The following is a 22,370-nucleotide window of genomic DNA, read 5'->3' on the forward strand; positions in this document are numbered from 1 at the left end:
GTGTGTGTGTGCTTGCATAGAAAGGTGTGTGTGTGTGTGTGTGTGTATATGTGTGTTTCCCTGTGTGAATGTGCCTGATGTGTAGGCGTTATATGTGTAGGTGTGAATGTCTGTGTGTGTGTGCGTGTGTGTGTGTGTAGGTGTTATGGGTGTGTATGCTTGTATGTGTGTGAATGTGTGTGTGTGTGTGTGTGTGTGCCTGCGTGTCCATATGTGTGTGTGTGTGTGTGATGAATGGGGGCCATAACATGACGGATGGAGCTGGCGGGCTCCATTTAGCAAGGTCTTGGAGGAAGGTGCTTTAAGGTGTACGGGAGTGGGTGCTCCACCGGGGACTATGGTCCGACACTATTCAGTGGGGATCTGTGAGAACGATTGGCTTAGCACCATATCGCCATGCTTCCCTTTGGCCCTGAAAAAACTCCCTTTCTCCCGGGGAAGTCAGCTTTGCTCCGTTCCTCTACTTCTCCCTGGTCTTGTAACTGATGGATTAGGGCCTGATTCCTCTTTACTTAGCGGAACATATTATTCCAAATGCCTGGAAATGAATAATGTGTCTAAACCGGGAAAGGCTTAAATATCTCCATTTTCTAGTGGTATCTTTTTTCCCCGCAGAAGGAAGACAATAATAATTCACTCTGAGTGTACCCAAGCGATTCGACTGAAATTGGAGGCAGCAGAGAAGCTCTCCTGCTCCATCTGTGGGACCATGACTTGGACTGCACGGTTCAGAACTGACACAGACTTTTGAATAAGAGCTGATTTACTTTAAATTCCTCCTCTGACCCGGGGCAGGGAAGCATTTGGATCTCAAAAATAATTTCCTTCTCCTAAGACTTGTAGATTTTACCTGCAGCTTATTCAGTCTAATGTTTACAAAGAGGGATCATTCGGAAGGGATTTTGAACCGCAAGTCAATTTTCAAGCACAACAAAAATCCCACTAATCTGAATTGTACGTATCCAAAATATTTATAACGGTGTACAGCTTTTGTACTGCTTTGTTTTCGTTGGTTAAGTGCCATCTCAGGTTAGGTTATTAAATAACCGTTTTCTTATTTTGGCTGGTGGCTCAGTGTGCCGGTTAGTTTGACGGTGAGTTTGTCACTCGCCTGGACGGTTTGTCGTCATTCAGCTATTTGGTGGCTCACTGTCTAGTCGCACGGTCGGTTGGTGGACTGGTTCGTCAGTTGACCAGTCTACATTAACATTAAGGGCATTTAGCAGACGCTTTTACCCAAAGCGACTTGCAATAAGTACATTTGTCAGAACAAAGACAAACAATATATCGTCGTCGGTACATTAAGGATGTACCGAGGATGTACCAAGTGCCAAACACTGACAATCGCTAGGTTAAGCTCTTCCCCATACACAACAAAGCCAGCTAGGAGTAGATGCCCCACGATGCTACGTACTATATCAACCCCCACCCCCCGCCACCCTTACCTTAAACTCCAGCTCCATGCCAGTGACATGCTCCCCCACCTCCACCTGGGCCAGCTTCTGGATGTAGGAGTAGAGGCTGCGGGCCGCCACCTCCGTGTTGCCGCAGGCGACCGCCTCCAGCAGGGCGTCATGGATGAAGCTGTACTGGTCCTCCGTCTGCACCATGTAGTTCCTCTGGGAGCGCATCAGCGTCACGTGGCCGTAGATGTCCGCCGTCTTCTCGTGCTTTATGCGCTCCAGCATGGCGTCGATGACGATGAAGCACCCGGTCCGGCCCACACCAGCACTGGGAGCGGGAGGAAGAGGACGTAGAGGAGGAGGTGAGCGAATGCAGAGGGAAAGGATTTTTTTTTTAATTTTGAGATTTTTTTTAGGAGATGTGTGTGTGTGTGTGTGTGTGTGTGTGTGTGTGTGTGTGTCAGCCCTGTGATGGCTTTTACTTGCATACTGAGTTGCTCTACATAGGGTCATTTTGGGGAGATGTGAAATCCTAGGACATCCCATCTTCTTAAATGTTGAAGTTGTCATGTTGTCAGGTGTGTGTGTGTGTGTGTGTGTGTGTGTGTGTGTGTGTGTGTGTTTGTGTGTCAAAGTCATCTCTATGAAATCAGATTTATTTTCATTATAATTTATTTAATCAGATAACTAATAACCGGAAAACTTGGATGAAGCACCCGGCAAACTCACACAACTGCTCTTAGCTGAACGCACACAATCACATATCACAAACTGATATTTATGGTGCGCATTTGGTCATGTGCATTTGGTTTGTACAGGATATAAAGACACTGAAATCAGCAGAGAGCATGTCATCGACACCAACAAAGGTGCTATCAGAGCAAGAGAGAAGAGTGAGAGACACACTACACAAACAGACGATCCATGGTGAACAGATGAGGAGAAAGGGTGTAATAATATGATTGGTGCAGCCATGCTTTTAGGAAAAGGGCAATCCGCAGAAAGAAAGAGTGATCGGATAAGAAGAGGGAGGAAGAAAGCTGAGCAGCAGGGACGATGGAGAGGGATTATGACAAGGGACTTCTGAACGTCTGGAGGAAGCCAGGAGAGCGAGCGATAGAGAGCGAGAGAGAGAGAGTGGCAGTCACGAAGAGAGAGAGAGAGAGAGAGAGAGAGAGAGAGAGAGAGAGAGAGAGAGAGAGAGAGAGAGAGAGAGAAAGTGGCAGTCATGAAGAGAAAGCAAACGCATGAGGAAAGGGACATGAGTTTGTCCAGGAAGAAAGTGAGATTTTGCATTTTCGGTGTGTAATGCGGTTACATATTCATTATGTATGCTTCTGTGTACGCATGTACTACTGTGTGTGTGTGTGTGTGTGTGTGCGCGTGTGCATGTGTGTGTGTGGTTTGTGTTGCATCAGCATGATGGTGTAGCGTAGTGTGGCTGTGAGGGCCCCCAGTGTAAAATCAATGAATACATCCATATCGAACACACACACACTCCCACACTTCAAGCCACCAGACTAAAGTAGTGCTCCTGCCCACCTGCAGTGTGCGATGATGGGGCCGGCGTCAGGCGGGTTGCAGGTCTTGACCCGGCGCAGGAAGGCCAGGAAGGGGGTGGGGTACTCTGGGACTCCGTGGTCGGGCCACGCCGTGAACTGGAACTGACGCACCTCCCGCTTCTCACTTGACCCGTTCTGGAGGGAGAGAGACAGAGGGACAGGGAGAGAGAGAGAGAGAGAGAGAGAGAGAGAGAGAGAGAGCAAGAGGGAGGGAGAGAGAGAGATAGCGAGAGAGAGAGAGAGAGAGAGAGAGAGAGAGAGAGCAAGCGAGAGCGAGAGAGAGATAGAGAAAGATAGAGACGCAGAGAGACAGAGCAAGGTAGAGAGCCAGAGAGAGAGACGACGGGACAGATATTAGAACACGGAACTGTCTCTGCTGTGTGCTGATTGGTCGTTGATTGATTGATTGATCAATTGACAGATTGTGTGAGCAACTGATTCTTTCATTTGTTCCCTTGTTGTCTTGCTGTTATTCAAAAGAGATTGTATGTATTGAGATGTCACGTTTATAGAGTTGACAAACAGTCATGATTTATATCCAAACACACCAAAGTCAGACACATGAAACAAACCAGCTTGTGTTCTCATCATTTTTGTCATTCATGTGTGGCCATCTGGTATTCAAACAAAGGGCCAGATTGCGTTGGGTAATCCCACCTACTGTGCGATGTGATTCGCTGTCTCTCTCAGCAACATTGTCGAGTGACAGCGAAAGTGACACTTTCCCACACATTATAACAATGTGCGTCAAAACAAGGTCTGGAAATTGATTTTGATACACTTCTTGTAGGAAATCACAGTGATCAAAGAATGCATATTCCATTTTTATAAAGAGTTTGCAAAGTTTCCAAAATGTAAGTGCACAATTTTTTTTACGTTATTTATTATTAGTATTATGTAAATTTGTTGTCTAATTAACTTCTCTTGGAGGTGTATGTTCCTCCCCTATATGTGTAAATGAGCCTGTGATATTGACAGACTGAGGAGGCTACCAAGCAGCACTGGGGTTGAATTTAACACATCTCGCATACCATCGGCTCAAAATATGCCTTTAAATAACACCATTTGTGTTATTTTAACAACTTCCATACATTCATTGTATATATAAATAAATCCAGAGTGAATACGATGCATTTTACATTCTGAATTTGTATTGCAACTGAACACATCAAAAGAAGTGCCCTCCATATATCCACTCTTTCTAACCTATTTGAATGTCTAAAAAAACATGTACTTTATATTATACAGGTACATGTTTATTCATTTTGAATAAATCACATACGGTCACAGAAAGCTCCACTAAACGCCTGTCCTTTATGATTTAACAAAAGTGAGTGATAAGCTATTCGTCCAAAAAAACCCCCCCAAAGTAATTAGAAACAGCTTTGGAAAGTTCTGCTCGCTGTGCCAGGGACATGCGCCACACATCGGCCCCGGCGCGGCGACAGATGGACGCGTCGGGCTGGCTGCTAATTGACATCTCTCGCCTCCGCTGCGGCGGCTAGGAAGCGTAGCGCCGCAGCGCTAACCGCTAACTGCTAACGGCTAACCGCTAACAGCGTCGCCAACAGACGACTGAGGACACCCACGCCGTCCGCCGCCACCTCTGCCCGGAGCGCGGGAACATGCCAGTCCGTCAACAGGAAGTGATTGTAGTAGTCCCCCCCCCCCCCCCCCCCCGTGCACGTACGAAAACCCGTGGAGAACGACAGGGACACTGTGTGAGGTTTTTTCTCTGACCCCCCCCCCTTGAGAGGGAGCCTCGACAGGAAGTTGCATTTCAATGCAATTATGTTGCCTCAGATTCATTTTTTTTTCCTCCTCTTTTCTGGATGAATTTATGAATAAATGAGCATGTTATCGAAAACAAAAAGTGACCTAGATATTTGCCAGTTTTTTCCTCGGATGTTGCCCGTGCTTTGTGTGTCTGCGTTGTGGGGTTAGTTCCGGAGACAAGGCCAAAGTCTGGCCACTTTTGTCGGGGGTTGTATTTACCTTTTCATCTCTTTCATTAAGATGCATGCAGCCTTGTTTCCCCTGCCCGCACGAGTGCCAAAACATGTGTGAGCGCGACTACTCTGTGATTACCAGTGCCACGAGGCTACACACCCGGCAAGGGCCCGGCCCCGAAGGATAGCCCAGGACTCTTGGGCAGAATACACAGCTGAAATAAGCGGTGTTTTCTCCACTTATTCCAGCAGAATACACCACAGCTCCACGTTAGACTACAGTTGAGTCTCAAGCTGCATCTTGCATTCGGAAGACCGCATCTGCTTTTATCAAGTCGCATTGGCCTATCAGATACGATCACAACTATAAGTCACGCGATGTGGCCTATCAGGAAGAACGAGTGTAGATGTTATGCCCTAGGCAGCACAGCTGTAGTGTTTTAGTTTGGAGAGGTTACACAAGGATAGGACCACATTGGTTAGTATAAAGTCATCTTAAAGCCAAGTTAATGTATTTTTGACTCTATAATTCATACAGACAGAACACATCATATTTCACATCGGTGCTATGACGACTGATCTGCTTCCCTTCACGTAAAGCCAAGCCTGAGGTTCGAGTTTGACGCTCTCAGGCATTTCATCTCGCCTCTTTTTTATCTCCTCCAGCGGATGGGGGTTGCCGTCTATTTATTGAGCACGGCTGGGAGCTCACGTCCTAGCACCTGTGTGATGTTTTCTGCACTCCTGGGAGTGAATCCATGTGCACCGACGCAACGCACGAAACGCAATCATATGGAGAGGGTGTGTGTGTGTGTGTGTGTGTGTGTGTGTGTGTGTGTGTGTGTGCCTTGCATATACAGTATCTAAGCCTCAGCATGTACCTATGGAATATTTCAGTGCCTTTTAAGTTGGTTTTAAATGAGTGTCAGCAATTGTGTTGGCACGTTCATGGTTATCTGTGTGTGTGTGTGTGGTTCAGCATGTGGGAGTGCATGTGTGGTTTAAATATTGTGAGTGTGTGTGTGTGTGTGTATGTACATGTCTGTGTGTGTGTGCATGTGTGTGTACCTTGTGTAGGGAGAATGTGCAGACACAGAAAGAAGCCAGCAATATGGTGTGTGTGTGTGTGTGTGTGTGTGCATGTGCATACCGTGTCTGCGTGTGTGTGTGTGTGTGCGTGTGTGTGTACCTTGTGTAGGGAGAAGGTGCGCACGCAGAAGGTGGCCAGCTCTATGGTGTCCAGCAGGGTGACCTGGGTCATCCCGTAGGTGTCTGTACCCCGGCTGGGCCAGTACTGGTCACACTTGATCTGCAGAACACAGGAACAGAGAACAGCCGTGTGTGAAATACTCCTCAACAACAACCGACACAAAAGTATAACTCAAATTAGGAAAAATAAAGACAACCCATTTAAAGACTTTTAAACAGGAATCTACATTTTGCCATTTTAACTTTAATAAATAACTTTGGTGTCTACTTCCTATTCTATTTGTAGGTGGATACAACCACCAATTCTGTAATTATAATTTATTACAGATGGCTGACTAGTTGGTAGTTTACCTGTCCCTGTTTGCAAACTACATCTGAATCTGAATCTCTTCCCTGGATCTCTAACCCCGGCAGAATGCTTAATGAACTCATTAAATATGGAGTGTGACCTGCCGATCTGAAAAACAGAGAGCTTTCCCATCTAGGGAGGGAGGGAGTGAGTGAGGCGAGAGAGAACACAGAGAATAACAGGGACAGACAGAGTGGAAGCAACATAGAGATACAAAGAGAGCGAGAACGATAGCGGGAGGAGTGAGACACAGAATGCTGGAGAGAGATATGGAGAGTGGGAGCTTACAAGAAAGAGAGGGAGGAAGAAGTTATGGAATGAGAGAGAAACACAGAGTGAAGGAAAATGTGACAAGGAAAGAGAGAGAGAGAGAGACACACACACACACAGACAAACAGACAATATAAGGAGAAGGAAAGAGACAGGAAGAAGGAAAGTAAAAGCGATAGAAAAACAGATCTCTCTCTCTCTCTCTCTCTCTCTCTCTCTCTCTCTCTCTCTCTCTCTCTCTCTCTCTCTCTCTCTCTCTCTCTCTCTCTCTCTCTCTCTCTCTCCTCTCTCTCTCTCTCTCTCTCTCTCTCTCTCTCTCTCTCTCTCTCTCTCTCTCTCTCACACACGTTTCCCTGACGTGCGACGTCCAGTGGTTGCTAACAGTGATGGGCTTTGACAGAGAGAGGAGTGCAGGTGTCCACGCGGACGACAAACCAACAAATGAAAACAGACAGAGGCGGAGAGTAATCAACCTGCAGTCTGGAAACCCCTGAACCCCCGACGCTTCTGACAAACACTTGGCCTGACGCGATCACGCATCGCGTCATCGCCTGACTTCTTTTTTGTTGTTTTTCCGGACGATTCAGAGACGTTCTCTCGCCTCGACAGCGAGAGAATCGCCCGTGAATAGTTCCTCTCACTTCCTCGACTTCCTGCTTTGACACACGAGCGTACCTCAGCCAAGGCCCCTGCGTGCCTCGGCGGATCGTGCCAAACAGATGGTAGTGGGAGAGCTGGTTATGGGGTTACTGGTGTTGCTATGCCAACTGTAAAAAGAACCTGCGTGAGCCATTGTTTTGATTATCTAACAGTTTGTGTGATGCATATTCTCTGAACTTCCTTTCCCTATTTCCACTCTGAAGGCATTTGAAATAACGGACAATGGTGATGAATAGATAGAGGTTTCAGTTGGGGATTGGAGTTAATTAAGAAAATGGCTTCTAGGTTCACTTCATCCGTCCAGACAAGTGATTAAACTCTGAGGTCCTCCCCTTGACCTCAATAAAGTTCAGTTGCACCATAAACCTGTACAATACAAATCAGAGCAGGGTGTGTGGCTGTGTGATTTATAAGTTAGTAACACTCAGCTGTTGCTTGCCTTCAATCTTCAACCTAAAATATTTTTTTGTAATAATTTGATGAGAAACAACGGGAAGGCATCATGTAATTAAAATGGTACCTAGTACGGAGCCCTGTGGCACACCGCTGTAAATAAGCTGGAAGGACTGACCCGTGACTTCTCCTCTAGCCGGGTCATCATGACCACGGTGGCCGCCCGCTGCTCCCACACCATCCTCCAGAAGTCCCCGAAGGTCTCAGGTAACGGCCCCTGGGTGGCGATGTAGGCGTTCTGCTTCCTGTAGCCATCGATGTAGTTGGAGTTGATGTAGTCGCTGCCCGTGATGCCTGGTTTGAGAACAAAGCATGAACGTGTCAATGAAATGTTTTTGTATTGGATGCGATTCACATTATATTCATGATTGTGTGTATATCATGTATTCTTTATGTTTAATTAATCTGTTTATGCTCAATTTCTTCTCCAGAACAAATCAGCCAAAATTAACCTTGAATAAAAAGATAAAACGAGTACTTCAACGGTGCTCAATGCCACAAAAGCACTGATAGCAGAGTATTTACCAAATACAAATGAAATGACAAACACATACGCCGTCATCTTCTCTTGAATAACGACTGATTGTTCTTCTTCCCACTCTTTACTCTGCCTCTGTGGTGCAGCAGCAGCAGTAGAAACAGCATAAGCCTAGCATGCTGGCATCTGATTTAATGACGTCTCTAACATCGCAGAGCCGGGAAGATCTAGCATCCCCCACACCCTGAGAGTAAATCAGCCGGCGGGAAGCCCCCCCCCCCCCCCCCCCCCGCCTGCCATCACTCTCCCTCTCTGTGCACCACGCTCCGTTGCCCCCCCCCTCGCCTTCCACTAAATCCAGCCTTAAGGAGAGCCCTGGCAGCCCCCGACCGATGAGAGTCGGCAGGGAAAGTGATGCGGTGGTAGCGCCCCGGTGAGAGGAATGCGCAGGCCGCGCGCTCTTTATTCATGGCCGCTGCTGTGTTTACACTCAGCGGTGGTCTATTGTTACAGTGCTATCCTTCCACGGCAAAGTGAAAAGCTTTTAGTCCTGCGGTTTGAATCTATCTTTGTGTTATTAGTGTTGGTACACAAGTACACATTAGGTGTTGAGATAATGGCCGGTTGTGTTTTCTGCTTGCGTGGTGTTTTAAGGGGTTTCAAAGGGCCTGAGCCTGCCCAACACTAGTATTCGTTAAGGTGGGCAGTGGAATGGGCCTATCCATCAACACCCCTCCCTGGGTATTGCTGCCTCTCTGCCAGAGCCATAAACTGTGAACACAGGAACTAAGCAATGTTCTTTGTTCAGTAAACAGTACCACAGAGTGGCATTAAACTGTCTATTTTGTCCCACCAAAAATTCCCCCCGAGCTTGATTCACCACGCCAAAAAATAGCCCTCGCAAAAGTGCGGGCTTTAGATGGGTGTTTTTCAGTTTTTCTTTGCCAGATGTGGGTTATTTTTAAACACTAAAAGCTAAACTTTAAACCTATATAAAAAGTAAGACTTGACTGTCAGTCACTGAAAATTGCTCGAGGGAAAAAACACAGGTTCAATGGCCCCGGCCCATATTCAGAGAGGATTGAAATCTATTCCAGCCGTGCGACGAGGACTTGTCTGTTGCGGAGCCACGTCGGTCTGACTGACTGGCTGCTCCCCGGGTCAGGGGAGAGATGAGCCATGGAGCTAATATACGCTCGGAGGAGACGTTTGGAGGACTTAGGTGAACGATCAGAGAGGAGAGAGAAGATGATTAAAAAGGCGGAGGAGGGGGAGAAGGAGGAGGAGAGAGGTAGGTGGAATGTGAGGACAGAGAAAAGGAAAAAATGGAGGGCTATAGGAATATAAGGAAAATATAAGGAAAATAAAGATAGTGGAATAAATTAAGAAAAATAACTGTGGAGTGGAGAAAGACAGAGTAAAGACTCGAATAAAGAAATAAGAATGAATGATAGAAATAGAAAGACGGGCAGAATGGAAGGACGAAGGCACAAAAGGACAAAAGAAAGACAGAAATGTAGACATCCCCAATGTCATTAAAAGGGTTTCCACATGGCGTTGGTCATAGCCAGCTGAGCAGTGGATGGCGACTTGCATGAATTGTGCTACTTCTGCGACTAATGGCAAAAACCACTGCACTGTAAAATAGAAATTTCAGACTTGATTAATTTATGTATTTATACCGGGGATAATTTGGTCATGGGTTTGGTCGCGGCGACAAATTGGCCTGGCTATTGTTCGACGGCATCATGAAATCTTTGCCCATAGCGCACATGTGCGCGCACATATCACGCACACACGGACACACATCGCAGAATGAATGTGTTCCATATAGGAGGAGGATGATGGTTGGATGAGAAGGGTTTGTGCGGAGGAAAGGAAGGGGAGCAAGAGAGTAAAACATGTCTTCCTTGAAATTTAGTGGCGTGCGCAGGACTAGCAAGGTTTTTTCCCGGAAGGTTGGCCATCGTGTGTATGTGTGTGCATCATGGGAAGTGTGCAGACAAATTGAGCTAGACAAATGGCTTTGGGGAACTCTCTGGGGAACTCTCACACTGAACTGAATAGCAGCTGTGGAGTCCATACACGAGAGTTCATATATATTCACTCCAACAAAGTGTGATTCTACACACTGTGACTCAATGTTGGAGACTCAATTAAAGGTGCAGCTGGTGGGATTTAGTGGCCTCTAGTGGTGAGGTGGCAGATTGCACCTTGGCACAATTAGAAATAATGGAACATTCTAACTAACTAAGGTAACTAAAACACAACAATGGTCATTTTGATGGGATGATACACTAATCAATACATTCTGCACACTGCATCTTTAAGGAAAGCTGATTATTCTATGATTTTGTCAAACAAAATGCTGCTATGTATGCAAAATGTACAGTGTTCCGTTTGTAGATTTCCATGATGACATAAATGTAACAGAAACCATCCGATGTACTTTTTAATGTGTACACTCCTTTGGATGCTTGTTTAAATTAGTGATACCAGCCTATGTTCATGTTTCTCAATATATATGTCAATATATGAACACATATTTTAGCATTGATAGACAGTGATGTAAGAGATCCGATCAATAGCCTTTCCCCCCTACCCCGACATGAAATTAAAAAATGAATATCTGTCATGAAGGAAACATGAACAGTATTTAAAAGTGCGAAAAAACAAACACTGTATTGATTGAAAAACATTACATTACAAATGACGTCCATTAGGAAATAGGTGTTAGAAAACTGTTGTTGCGAGAGCAAAGGGTGTCCCAGTGTCACACATTCTTCAGGATTTAAAAATAGCTGATTAGCTCGTACATCGGTGGCTGATATATCGCTGGCTCCCTACTATTAAGCATTGTGATAACAAGTGTTACCTTCCCCAAAATGACAGGAATGAACAGTAGCTAGGACGGCCGGAAGGAGGACCTAAAGGGAGACTGCGTCTTACTGTCGATGGGAGCCAGGATGACGCGTGAGTGGTCGTAGGCGATGACGTTGGCGTAGCGATTCTTGGGCTTGTTCACCTCCAGGTTGGAATTCTCCCAGGTGAACTGCTGGCCTGGGTCGATAGACTGGACCGCACGCACGCACACGCACACACACACACACACACACACACACACACACACACACAAATTAGAGGTGTGGACAGAGTGCATAAACAGCATCAATTTAACAATCAGAGGAGACGGTTGGAGAGAGAGAGAGAGAGAGAGAGAGAACGAAAATAAACAGGAAGTTATAGAAAGAAAGGGTGGTACACTTCACAGACCGAAAAGGGGGGAAAAGAGAAACAGGCTAATTAAGAACTACCTTCTCATTGGCTGGTTCAAACACCCCCACCCTTCACACCGCCCACCTCTTTATCAACACCATGAACGACAATGGAACATAACAGCGAGATAAAAACATCTTGATATCATTTCTGACACGTTGCTTTTCCGCTGTGAGGGCCCGAAAAGGCGGAGAGACGGCGAAGGCTGATAAAACGAAACAATTTATTCTCTGTGAAAACACATCCAGGGTTGTTCCTTGTGAATATTGGATTTGCTTGTGGGGGTAATTCCTTATTCCATTACGGCTCCTCCAGGGGCCTGCCTGAGGGCCTTTGCCTGGGTTTAGTGGCCCGGTGTGGAGGACTTGAGAGGGTGGTTTGGAGGTGGTTCATGATACAGAGTTCATGCCAGGACTTTCGGTAGTGACATAGAAGCTGAATTACGTTCCCATTGTCATCATGGCACAGCAAACCAAGTCTTCATCCTCACATACTCCCTCTAGTCCTCCTCAATCTTGTCGTCTCTCTGCTGTGTTTCTCCTTTTCCACTGGCTTTTCTCTTTCTGTGGCTTCATGGCATCTGTATTTGTCATAATTTTCTATGTTTCAGCCCTTCTTGGCTCACATTTGGAGTCTATCTGGTGCCTTTCTCACTTTATGTTTCATAAATCGTGTACAAGCTCACACAAAGTAATTAAAAGTATACGTAGCTTCTATGGTCAGCTCTATACAATTACATCACTGAAATTGCTGAATCAATTCAACTCAAATGAAATGAAATTAAATTAAAGCAAGGCCACCCCAAATATGGTGTTGGAGTCATCGAGACACTGGCCCGACTTCCTCTCTACTTCCTGTTCTGCTGGTGACGGGTCGATGCTATTGGAGAGCGACGTGATAGGAGGACATGGAGGACCGCCTCTTTTTCCTAATGGTTGTTTGTGGCTTCAATGACATCTCTCTCTCCCTCTCCTGAGTTGGCTCACCCCCCTTTTATGCATTACTCTGAGACCACTCTTTGTCGTCGTCCCCCCCCCCCCCCCCCCCCCGTCACACTCTGAATCAAAGCAGGCTTAGTCCAATCACTCACAAGCGTGTGGCAAGCTGCACTTGGCATAGCGGGTTGCCCGGACGACCGGCCATTCATCAAGGAAATAACTAAATGAAAATAACAATTTGCCGTTTAATTCGGTCGTTTATTCTTCTGGACGGCGGCCCTATGTGGCAGTGGAGATGAGCCAAGGGGGGAAGCAAGAGAGAAATAAGAAGAAGGACTGAGAAAGAGAGAGAGAGAGAGAGAGAGAGAGAGAGAGAGAGAGAGAAAGGGAGAGAAAAGAGAGCGACAAGAAGAGAGGGAGTGCGAGGAACCGAAGAGAGAGAGAGAGCAGTTCTATTCTCAGAGCCAAGTCATTAGCTTCTGCCATACGCAGAGCAGAGTCAACTTTAGCACAAAATAACCCATCCATCCATCACTCCCTACATCCCTCCTTCCTCTCATCCACCCATGCCTCCATCCATCCCTCTCTCCTCTCATCCATCCCTCTTTCCTCTCATCCATCCATGCCTCCATCCATCCCTCCATCCATCCATCCATTGCCCGTCCCACCCTCCCTCCTCCCGACCCTCCATCCCTCTACCCATCGCTCCTCCCTTCATACCCCCCCCCCCCCCCCCCCCCCCCCAGTGTGTGAGTCGACGGTAAAACCGGCTCCAAACCTCAGGATTTACGCATTCAACAGCTGCCCCCAGACACAAAGTGGTAATTACATGGAGCAGTTATCACCACATCAACCAACCGGGACGGCCACAACTTCCACTACCCCCCCCTTCCCTTCCATAACCTCCACCCCTGGGAGGGGGGTGAGGGGGGTGGGGGAGGGTGGGGGGGTGGGAGTCGAGGCAGGGTGATTTAAAGGCCTCTGCGGTGGCACGGTGGATATTGCTGGTATGCAAACGAGAGCTGATTCAGCCGTCCTGATATCTAATCAACTTTGGTGTCATTTATAACCCCGGGCGCCCCTGGACCCTGACAGCAACTCCCCCCCCCCGCCCCAACCCCGTTTCCAACAGCACATCAAGTGAATAGTTGCTGCTCGGGAACGTCTGGAATGTGTGGATCTATAATTACAACCTCAGAGTTAATGGAGCAGCAATATCCACACGCACGTGCCCCACGTGCATATACATGCACACGTACACACACACACACACACACACACACACATACATACACATATACACACACACACACACACACACTTTTTGAACCCGGCTCTCAGCGGGAGATGGAAGAGGATATTATATCAGGGGGAGAAGGGATCATCAACGTTAGGGGTGATTAAGGGCGACGTTGTGCTGATCATCAATGGGCCGATTATTATTATTATTATTTTAAGTCAACCGCAATCCGAAGAGGTTTCCTATTTATATACTTGTGCAGTCTTGCAGCTCAGAGGAAGAGATCATCCTCTGGAAATCGGAACGTATTACAGGACAACTCCCAAATGATTCCTTTATTTGGTCTGACTGAGCTTTAAAGGAAATTGCATCTTCCCCCCCCCCCTTCCCCATCCTGGCTCCTCATCCTCCTCCCCCCCTGCCCTCCTCCTCCTCCTCCTCCTCCTTCTGAAACCCTCATCCCCCCCTCGGGGAAATTTTGCAAAAATTGATATTTTTCATAAAGGCAGCGTATATCTCCGGAACGAGGTTAAAGCTGCCAAATACAAGCGCCATCTCATAATCGCAGAGGCTCCACATGCCATAAAAACCCCCCATGTACTCTCAGCAGAAACGGACATAAACACTTCATTTCTCGGGTGCTTTTTCATTAAGAGTTAAACCCCGGTAAACCCCACACTATAAAAACAGCCTGGCGCCAATGATTCAACTACCTCCAGGACCCCCCCCCCCTCCGGATGATATTCTGAACCCCTGCAACCCTTGACCCCCGGTTCAGTGTCTCACCTCATACTCCTGCGAGAGCTTCAGGTTGTCGTTGGCCTTGAGCAGCTCCGTGTGTTCAGCCAGCTCGGCGATGGGGATGGGTGGGTGGTTCATCATCCCTGGATGGGCAAGGGGGTGAGGAGGAGAGAGAATGTAAAGAGAGAGACCAGGAGGAGGAGGAGGAGGAGGAAGAGGAGGGGGGGGGGCGGGACAAAGCAGGTGAATTAGTATGATTGGACGACGGTTGCAGAGCAGGAAGCTGCGTTCTCAACGTTAACGCGGTCGGTGCAACAGGGTGAGTTTTTTCAAGGGTGAGTGGCGATTTCAAGGCAATGGATGTTTGGAGCTGGAGAGGGCGGTGCTAGTGAGGGGAGAGTGGACTGCAGTCACATCGTCTTAATGGTACCAAAGGAATGACACACAAAGTAAAGGTTGATTGACCAGACTAGGCCAGAGCTCAAAGACTTGAAATAAAGACGACCCAATGTTGTCCTGTGTGTTTTTGTTTGAGGCACGGCAACAATATGCTTGTTAAACAGCTTGAATCAATAGCTTTATTACACTGTGCACAAATCATTGCCTTGTGATGCTCGGCACCATATAATCAAAATGTGGCTTGCTAGATTAAATATATGGATTATTGTTGCTTTTGTCAAAAATATGTGTCAAAATAACACCAGAAGAAACAGCTCCTTGTGCTGCTATGAATAAAATAAAAATCGACTGCATCAAAAGCTTTCAACCACATCGAGATCAAAGCTGATGCAGCGAGCTGATTAGGATGGTTACTGTAATCCTTTTTGGCTGTGCTAATCGTTTGTTATCACAGCGCAGGATGCTAAGCATATCGGCGCACCATGTCCTCAAACCAATCCACATTGTTCACATTCTAAAGAGATACTGAGCCTGAGGAGGAGCCCTGGCCCAGGGGGATTCTGGAAAAGTGAGTACAGAGGAGGATAAAGGGGGTGTGCGTGTGTGCGTGTGTGTGTGCGTGTGCTGGTGATGACAAGTGTGAGTGATGCTTAGCAATACAGCCGGCGGCTCCATCCGAAAAAACCCTGGTGCCAAGGCAAAGCAAGCGTAATGCTAGGGTAACACCTGTTAGCAAACCGTACTTATACCTCCGTCTAGCTGTCACGCTCGCTAACAATAGCTAAACCTGCAAATTCGGCGGGAAAAAACCTGGCAGCGCACATAAAAAAAACCCGAAACCCATCTGGTTACAAATATGTGAATGAGCTTTGTCAGTTGAATTTGTTGGGTTGTAAATGGCATCAAATCTATCCGTTTGTAAAACATCATATTTGTTAGTTGGTAAACGGCATAAATTTTGTCGGTTGGCCAATTCTGCTGTCCCTCCCTCCGGAGTCCAGTGTGCGCGAGGCTGCTGCTGTAGCAGAGTATTATCATCACGCTACTTTAGCCGGGCCTGCTAATCCACTTAGCGGCATAAAGTCACAGCCATGTAATGGAATATAGGACAACCATACGACTGGGCCTCACAGCAGCCATGCATGGGATCAACACAATTTAGCGCTTTCGTATATTTAGCAAGTCGGCTTTCCTTTTTTGTTATTTTTTTATTTTTAGCTGGCACATTTTCTTGGCATGAATACTTTTTTTTACCCGATGTTTAGGTCAAGTCAACAGGGGAATGTTGATGCCCCCACCCCTTTGCCCCCCTTCATCAGAAAATCTTCTTTCTGGGGTTTAATTGACCGTAAAAAAAAAGATGATCACATTAACCATCCTCAATTTCCCTCTTTTGCGGTCTGACAGCCCGCGGCCCTGAATGTTAAAAGGGAGAGGAAGACATTTTTGTCTTAATTCTCCAGAGAGATGATCCAATGTTCCCGGATGACTTGGTAATGAATTGGTAAGCTACGGTAATTTCGGTTACATCACAACAAGAATGTAATAGGTGCTAATTACTCTTAGTTAGCCAAGACTGATGTGAAAACGGAAGAGGATCTGAAATGCCCGTGGACTGCCACATAAAGAAATTTCCGTGGAAGGATTGCTGAATTTTATTAATTTAATTATTATAAATTATCTGAATAAATAATTAATTATTAAACCCTATACACTGAATTGGGAGAAGACGAGACAGATATGAATGTGTTTGGACAAGGCTGCTTGTTTAGTGATTATTTCTCAGTGAGCCGACGCAGGCAGGAGATCTCCATGGAAACAGCACAGAGCAAGACGACCCCCCCCCATTAATCACTCATGGAAGGAAAATCAAAAGAGAATTGTAAATTACAGTTGGTGTCGGATTATTTACTTTCAGAAAGAAAAGTAGCTTTCAAAAGGTTTGTTTGAGGGGAGATCAAAGCGTTATGTGTGTGATTAGGTATTTGTGTGTGTGTGAGGTTCATCTTCTTTGATGATACTTTCTGTTTGAATATAATCCTGCAACCCATTGTATTCAAATTGTGTCAAATTGTGCGACTTAAACACACTGAAATACTAAATGTCTCGAATAAACTTAAGAAGACATGAGCCAATAGGGAGAGTTTTACAGCTACATAAAAGTGGTCTGTACATTCTAGTCCCAGAATGATATATCTATATATCCAACATCTGACTTCAACAAAATCCATATGGGGTGGTGTTTTTTTTTCCAGAGCTGCCAGATACAAATGGATTGATTGCAGGCAATTCTCTTTCAGGGCCGTTGGGCTGCTCAGTACAGTACACGGCATGTTCGAAAGAGGAGATTTGATTTCTAATGCAAAGTCATTCAAGGACACCCATGTTGTTGTCCCTGATAACCCCACACCACCAGCACCACTGTTCCCCCCACCCAGCTCTCATTCTTTCCTTTCAACATCCCCCCCCAGTCCTCCTACTCCAATCTGTGTCTTGTCTTTTATATTCAGCTCTACTTCAACTGAGAAACAGAAAACACCCAACTAACGACACTTCTCCAATGTACTCCCATCTGCTGTGGCTCTGAGTCTTGATAAAAAAGCAGTATTTCTGATAAGCTCCACCACCGCCCTCCGTAAATGTCTCTGTTCACCAGCGACTGCATTTCCGTAGAAAACAAAGGAAAACTCTTTCCTGATTCCTCCGGGCTGAGAGAAACAGTGCTAGACTTTTGACACATTCCCTTTGTTTTCGGCCTATGGTGTACGGGAAAGAAGATGAACAGGAGAATGAATATGGCCGCCTTTAATTAGTTTTACCGGTTATCTCTGTGCACACAGTGATGACCCTCCGTTAGTGTAGGAGGAGGAGGTGGTGGAGGAGGAGGAGGAGGTGGAGAGCAAGCGTGGGGAGGGGTGGTTGTGAGGGTGAAGAAGAGGAGTAAGGTGATATTAAAGAGCAGAGATTGACGTTGTGTATCAAGACAAAGAAATAAAAAAAACACATCTCTCCATCTCTCTCTCTCTCCCTCAGCAGAAGTGATCGTACAAGTTATCTTTGCGCGCGCTGTGATTAATGCCAAGCCGACAGCCCACACGAAAAACCATGATGGATGTTCAAACCGCCATGTGAAGAGCAAATTAAACAAACAAAAAAGAACCATGTCAGCGCAGGTTACTGGTGGAGGCCAACGGAGAAGACAAGGCGGTTAGTGTGCAAAACATAGCTCCTTCATATGGGGGGGGGGGTGGGGGGAGGGGGAATCAAATCAATACACATAAATCAAAAACCACAGACGTCAATTGTTTTGTGTTTAAATGGCACCAAGCAGAACCAGCAACAAAAAAAAAAAAATAGAACAAAATCAAAGACAAGCAGAGAAACAGAATGTATCGACTAACTTTCATCCATAATATCGGCTTCACTCTGAGGACTGCTTAGACCAGAATCTGTGAAAAACAGCAACACAAGGGGGATAGAAAGGAGTTCAGGATGAGGGGAATGCCAACAGAAAAGGCAATGTAAAAAAATTGTACATACACACGCACATATTTCCACGACTCCCCCGTGAACCGACTCAGGAGGCCGGACGCCCGCCGGCTGGTCGAGGGGGGGGGGGGGGGGGGGGGTTTAAAAGTAGGGCAATCATACCCCAACCCCCCCCCCCCCTCTTTCTGCCCCGCCCACATATCCCAGCGGTTCACCCCTCCAGGGACCAATCGCAAATCATTTTATCTAGGAACGATCCCGTCTATCCCCGGTACTGCCCGGCATTCCCGTCATAGAGATCTGGGATAAGAGAATCGATTGGCTCCCACCGTGCTTTCATAAACAGGGAGGGGGGGGGGGGCATCCTGTCCCCAGGATGCCCTGGGGACAGAAGGAGAAGAGAAAGGAGAGGAGGAGGAGGAGGAGGAGGAGGAGGAGGAGGAGGACGGCGTGTGTTTCCTGTTGATCCATGGGAACCTGAACGGCCCCTCTCATTGGCTGATCGGTGCCAATGAGTTATGGGTGAGACAGGTGTAAATGCAACAGGTAAGCGATGTACTAGCTGCAGGCCGGCTTACAGCATCTTGTGTTTAGCCAATAGGGAGAGTCGAACAAACGCAGAGAGGTCATTGTGAACCCCGACCGGACTTTACGGCGTTAGAAATCGTTAGGAATCCCAGCTGCCTGATAAGAGCAGGGACGGGGGGGGGGGGGGCTACATTAGGAGTAAGACGAGGGAATACAGATATTAAGAAGCAGGGATTCTGCTTTGAACTCCTGGTTTGACAGACGATACAAAACGGTTTATCTTTTTGGATTTTTGTCCCGGGATAGAAAAAGTCCCGAACGGCACTAGGACAGCTATCGGAGAGAACTGGGACTTCTGGTTTCCGGAAGAGAATCCTGCCGAATACTTTGAGTCATCCATCTGCACTCGGCCATTAGCATTGAGGTATGACTACTCAAGCCAATATCAGACGCATCGTGTGATTTGGCGCGGCCGGCCTACTTCAGTGCTTCACAGCAGGTGGATCAGGAGTACAGCAGGATTAGCCAAACCTGCATGTGTGCACCACTTGTGGCTCAGGCCGCCAGACGGTACGACCAGACAGAGAGAAGAAATTAAAGAGAGGGACAGAAGAGAGAGAGAGAGAGAGAGAGAGAGAGAGAAATAGAGAGAGAGAGAGAGAGAGAGAGAGAGAGAGAGAGAGAGAGAAAAAGAGAGAAAAGAGAGAGAGAGAGAGAGAGAGAGAGAGAGAGAGAGACAGACATTCAGACTGGATGGAAGCCATTTTCAAAAAATCAAGTTGTCCAATTCCAAAGAACTTTAAGCTGGCGTGTGTATGTGGGTCACAGAGGATTGTGTACAGCCATGGAAAAGGCGCACGCAGTTGTCTTGACGTGGGCTGGTAAGCGGTACCCTATTAGTGTTTCACTGTATATATCTCTGCACTGAGAACGAGACGTCAACGGTTAGGAATCTTCTGTTGTTGTCGTCCGAGACCGAGTTGTCGTGAACTCAACCCAAATCCAATAAAAAACCCTAAACTAACAAGGCAGCAGAATATTTATGAGAGGCAGGAGGGGTGGTGGAGAGGAGAAACAAAGAGGAGAAAAGAGAGAGAGAGAGAGAGAGAGAGAGAGAGAGAGAGAGAGAGAGAGCGAGAGAGAGAGAGAGAGAGAGTAATTACCGCTGGAGGGGCTGGGGGTCTTTACTGTAGCCAGGCTGTAGATATCAGCCCTGCCTGTGCTTCATTAGTTTGGCCCCCATCGCAAATTTAACCCGGGGGTCCCAATAAAGATAATGGCATGAAGACGGAGAGACAAGCCCCCCCTGAGGAACCAGGGAGGAAAATTACAGGGGGTGGGAGTGTGGGGTGGGGGGGCTTTTGCAGCTAACTGACTGAAAACAGACGAACGAGCGCAAGGAGAACGACGTTTAAGCTATATCTTTCTCCACGCCATGAAGCCCTCGATTTTAAGCGAGCACAGACGCTGTTAGCCCCCCTCCCGGGGTTCGCGAGCGGGGGAGGGGGGGGGTGGGTGAGGGGGTCAAGCGATCGCCTGTGGCCTGGCATGACGTGCGCTTGGCTGGGCTGTGGGGGAGGCTGGGGGGGGGTAGGGGTTGGGTGCGTTTGAACGTCGGCCCGCCATTAGCCATTAGCTAATGGGCTTGTTCGCAAATGCTCACGTCCCGCTTAATTAGACGAACAGAATGTCGGTTGGAATTAAACTCTCAGGGATGCAGAGATAATGGCGTTACACTACATTCTTCACTCCTGTAGAACAAGAGAACAAGGGGCGCTTTTTATATTGAATCCAAAAAAAAATGAAACGCGTGTCCGTGTAATGTCACAGCGTGAAACGCCCGGTTGTGGTGGGGGGGGGGGGGGAAGAGGGAGGGATGAAAAAGCGCAAAATGGTTATCTATAATTTAAGGAGGGGAAGTATAGGCAGTGAAGGGCAAGGAGCACTGGGAGTCCGCGAGACAAATGGAGGAAAAAAAGCAATTAAAGCTTCTCTAGTCGTCACTGAAAAAAAGCTCAGAGATAAGAGAGAGGATTGACCCAGGTAAATAGCCGGGCAGCGAATGGAAGCGGCTCAATTTGCTGCGTGCGTACGCACTGTACGTATAAATGTGTTCTCGTGTGCGAGGTAAGTGTGGGTCTCGGGCTGTGCGCCGTGTATCTCCAGGAACCGGACAAGGAAAAAAGAAAAGGGAATTGATTCCCCTCTGCCTTAGGGGCCCGGGCATTGGCCCCCGGACAGGAACAGGGGCCTGAGATTAAACTGTGTATTGAAACATAAGAAGGTGGATATCTAGGGGCAGGTGGGAAGATGGAGAGCCGCTGAAAAAAGGGGGATCAGGATTTCAAAAGGGGGGGGGGGGGGGGGGGGGAAGGAGAGCCTAGTGGCTAGGGTGTTGGACTCCCAGCCGAAAGGTCCTGGGTGCGAATCCCCGTGCACACAGTCTACCTGTAGGCATTCCAAAGCAAGATGCCTTGCTCCGGATTCCTGCTCATTAATGACACTGAAAGGTTAACGTTTACTCAACGGTCAGTCGCATTGGATAAAGGAGTCTTCTGAGAAAAACTCCAAAGAAGTACGCCGTGTAAGAAGGTGGGTGTTAGGAGAGGAAAGGGGCCACGATCATCATGTCGCCAGCCAACGAAACACAAGACCTGGACCCCCAGAGGTGACCGCAGAGCAGAGAGGTAAGACAGGCAGCAGTGAGGCTGGGGGACTAGTCATAGATTGAGAGCCATGGATTGAGGAGCTCTCAGCACCACTGGGGCCTTTGGTTTGGAGAAGAGTTTGAGAACAGAGGAAAAGATTTGAAGAAGCCTTGAGGCAGTTTGCGCAAAAAAACGTAATGACTTGGTGAGTGAGTAGTTAAAGAAAGGAAACACAGGTGTGGTGATATCATGGGATGGTAGATACGTGGAGAAGATCTACCTTGACAAAGTGAGATGATTTACGGCGCTGCAAAGGATATCTTGTATGGAAGCACCACCGTATTGGAGGATTGATATCGGTGTAAGATAAATCAATGTGTGGGTGGAGGTTTAGCAGAGTGGCACGGAAATAGATGGGAAGTGTGCGATTGTGTGCGTTTCTTTGTGGGTGTGCGTGAGACAGTGTAAAGTCTTTACACACGTGGGCAATCATGTACCATATTCACTTCATCAAAAAAAGATTAATCTCACACTTGTTTTGGGGTAAAAAAACGAACAAAACTAACCAATGGAACTGAATTGAATATCCCCATGGTTACTCTCAACCATTTGCATTGAGTTTAACAAACCCAGTGTGGTTGGAACACAGTGTAATGGTATATGTTGAAGAGCACAGTGTGTGTGTGTGTGTCATTGAATAAGGTATACACAATGAGAACCCTGAATCAGCCCAGCTTTGAGCCCACAAGGTCCCGTGGATAGAATCCCTCCTTAATCA

General features: G+C 47.1%; 1 protein-coding gene across 1 annotated transcript in view; it reads right to left on the reverse strand.

The window, feature by feature from the left end:
* The window catches only part of ptprsa (protein tyrosine phosphatase receptor type Sa), a gene marked incomplete at its 5' end in the record, with an annotated part of 95,568 nt that overhangs the window by 14,347 nt on the left and 58,851 nt on the right, over nucleotides 1–22,370 (reverse strand). The window contains 7 exons of the mRNA XM_084472913.1: nucleotides 1,446–1,731; nucleotides 2,946–3,100; nucleotides 6,104–6,223; nucleotides 7,974–8,149; nucleotides 11,283–11,406; nucleotides 14,574–14,671; nucleotides 18,329–18,376. Of these exons, the coding sequence (XP_084329039.1) occupies nucleotides 1,446–1,731; nucleotides 2,946–3,100; nucleotides 6,104–6,223; nucleotides 7,974–8,149; nucleotides 11,283–11,406; nucleotides 14,574–14,671; nucleotides 18,329–18,376 (1,007 nt within the window). The remainder of the gene's footprint in view (nucleotides 1–1,445; nucleotides 1,732–2,945; nucleotides 3,101–6,103; nucleotides 6,224–7,973; nucleotides 8,150–11,282; nucleotides 11,407–14,573; nucleotides 14,672–18,328; nucleotides 18,377–22,370) is intronic.

This window comes from Micromesistius poutassou, assembly GCF_964030765.1.
Source record: "Micromesistius poutassou genome assembly, chromosome: 9".
Classification (NCBI taxonomy): domain Eukaryota; kingdom Metazoa; phylum Chordata; class Actinopteri; order Gadiformes; family Gadidae; genus Micromesistius; species Micromesistius poutassou.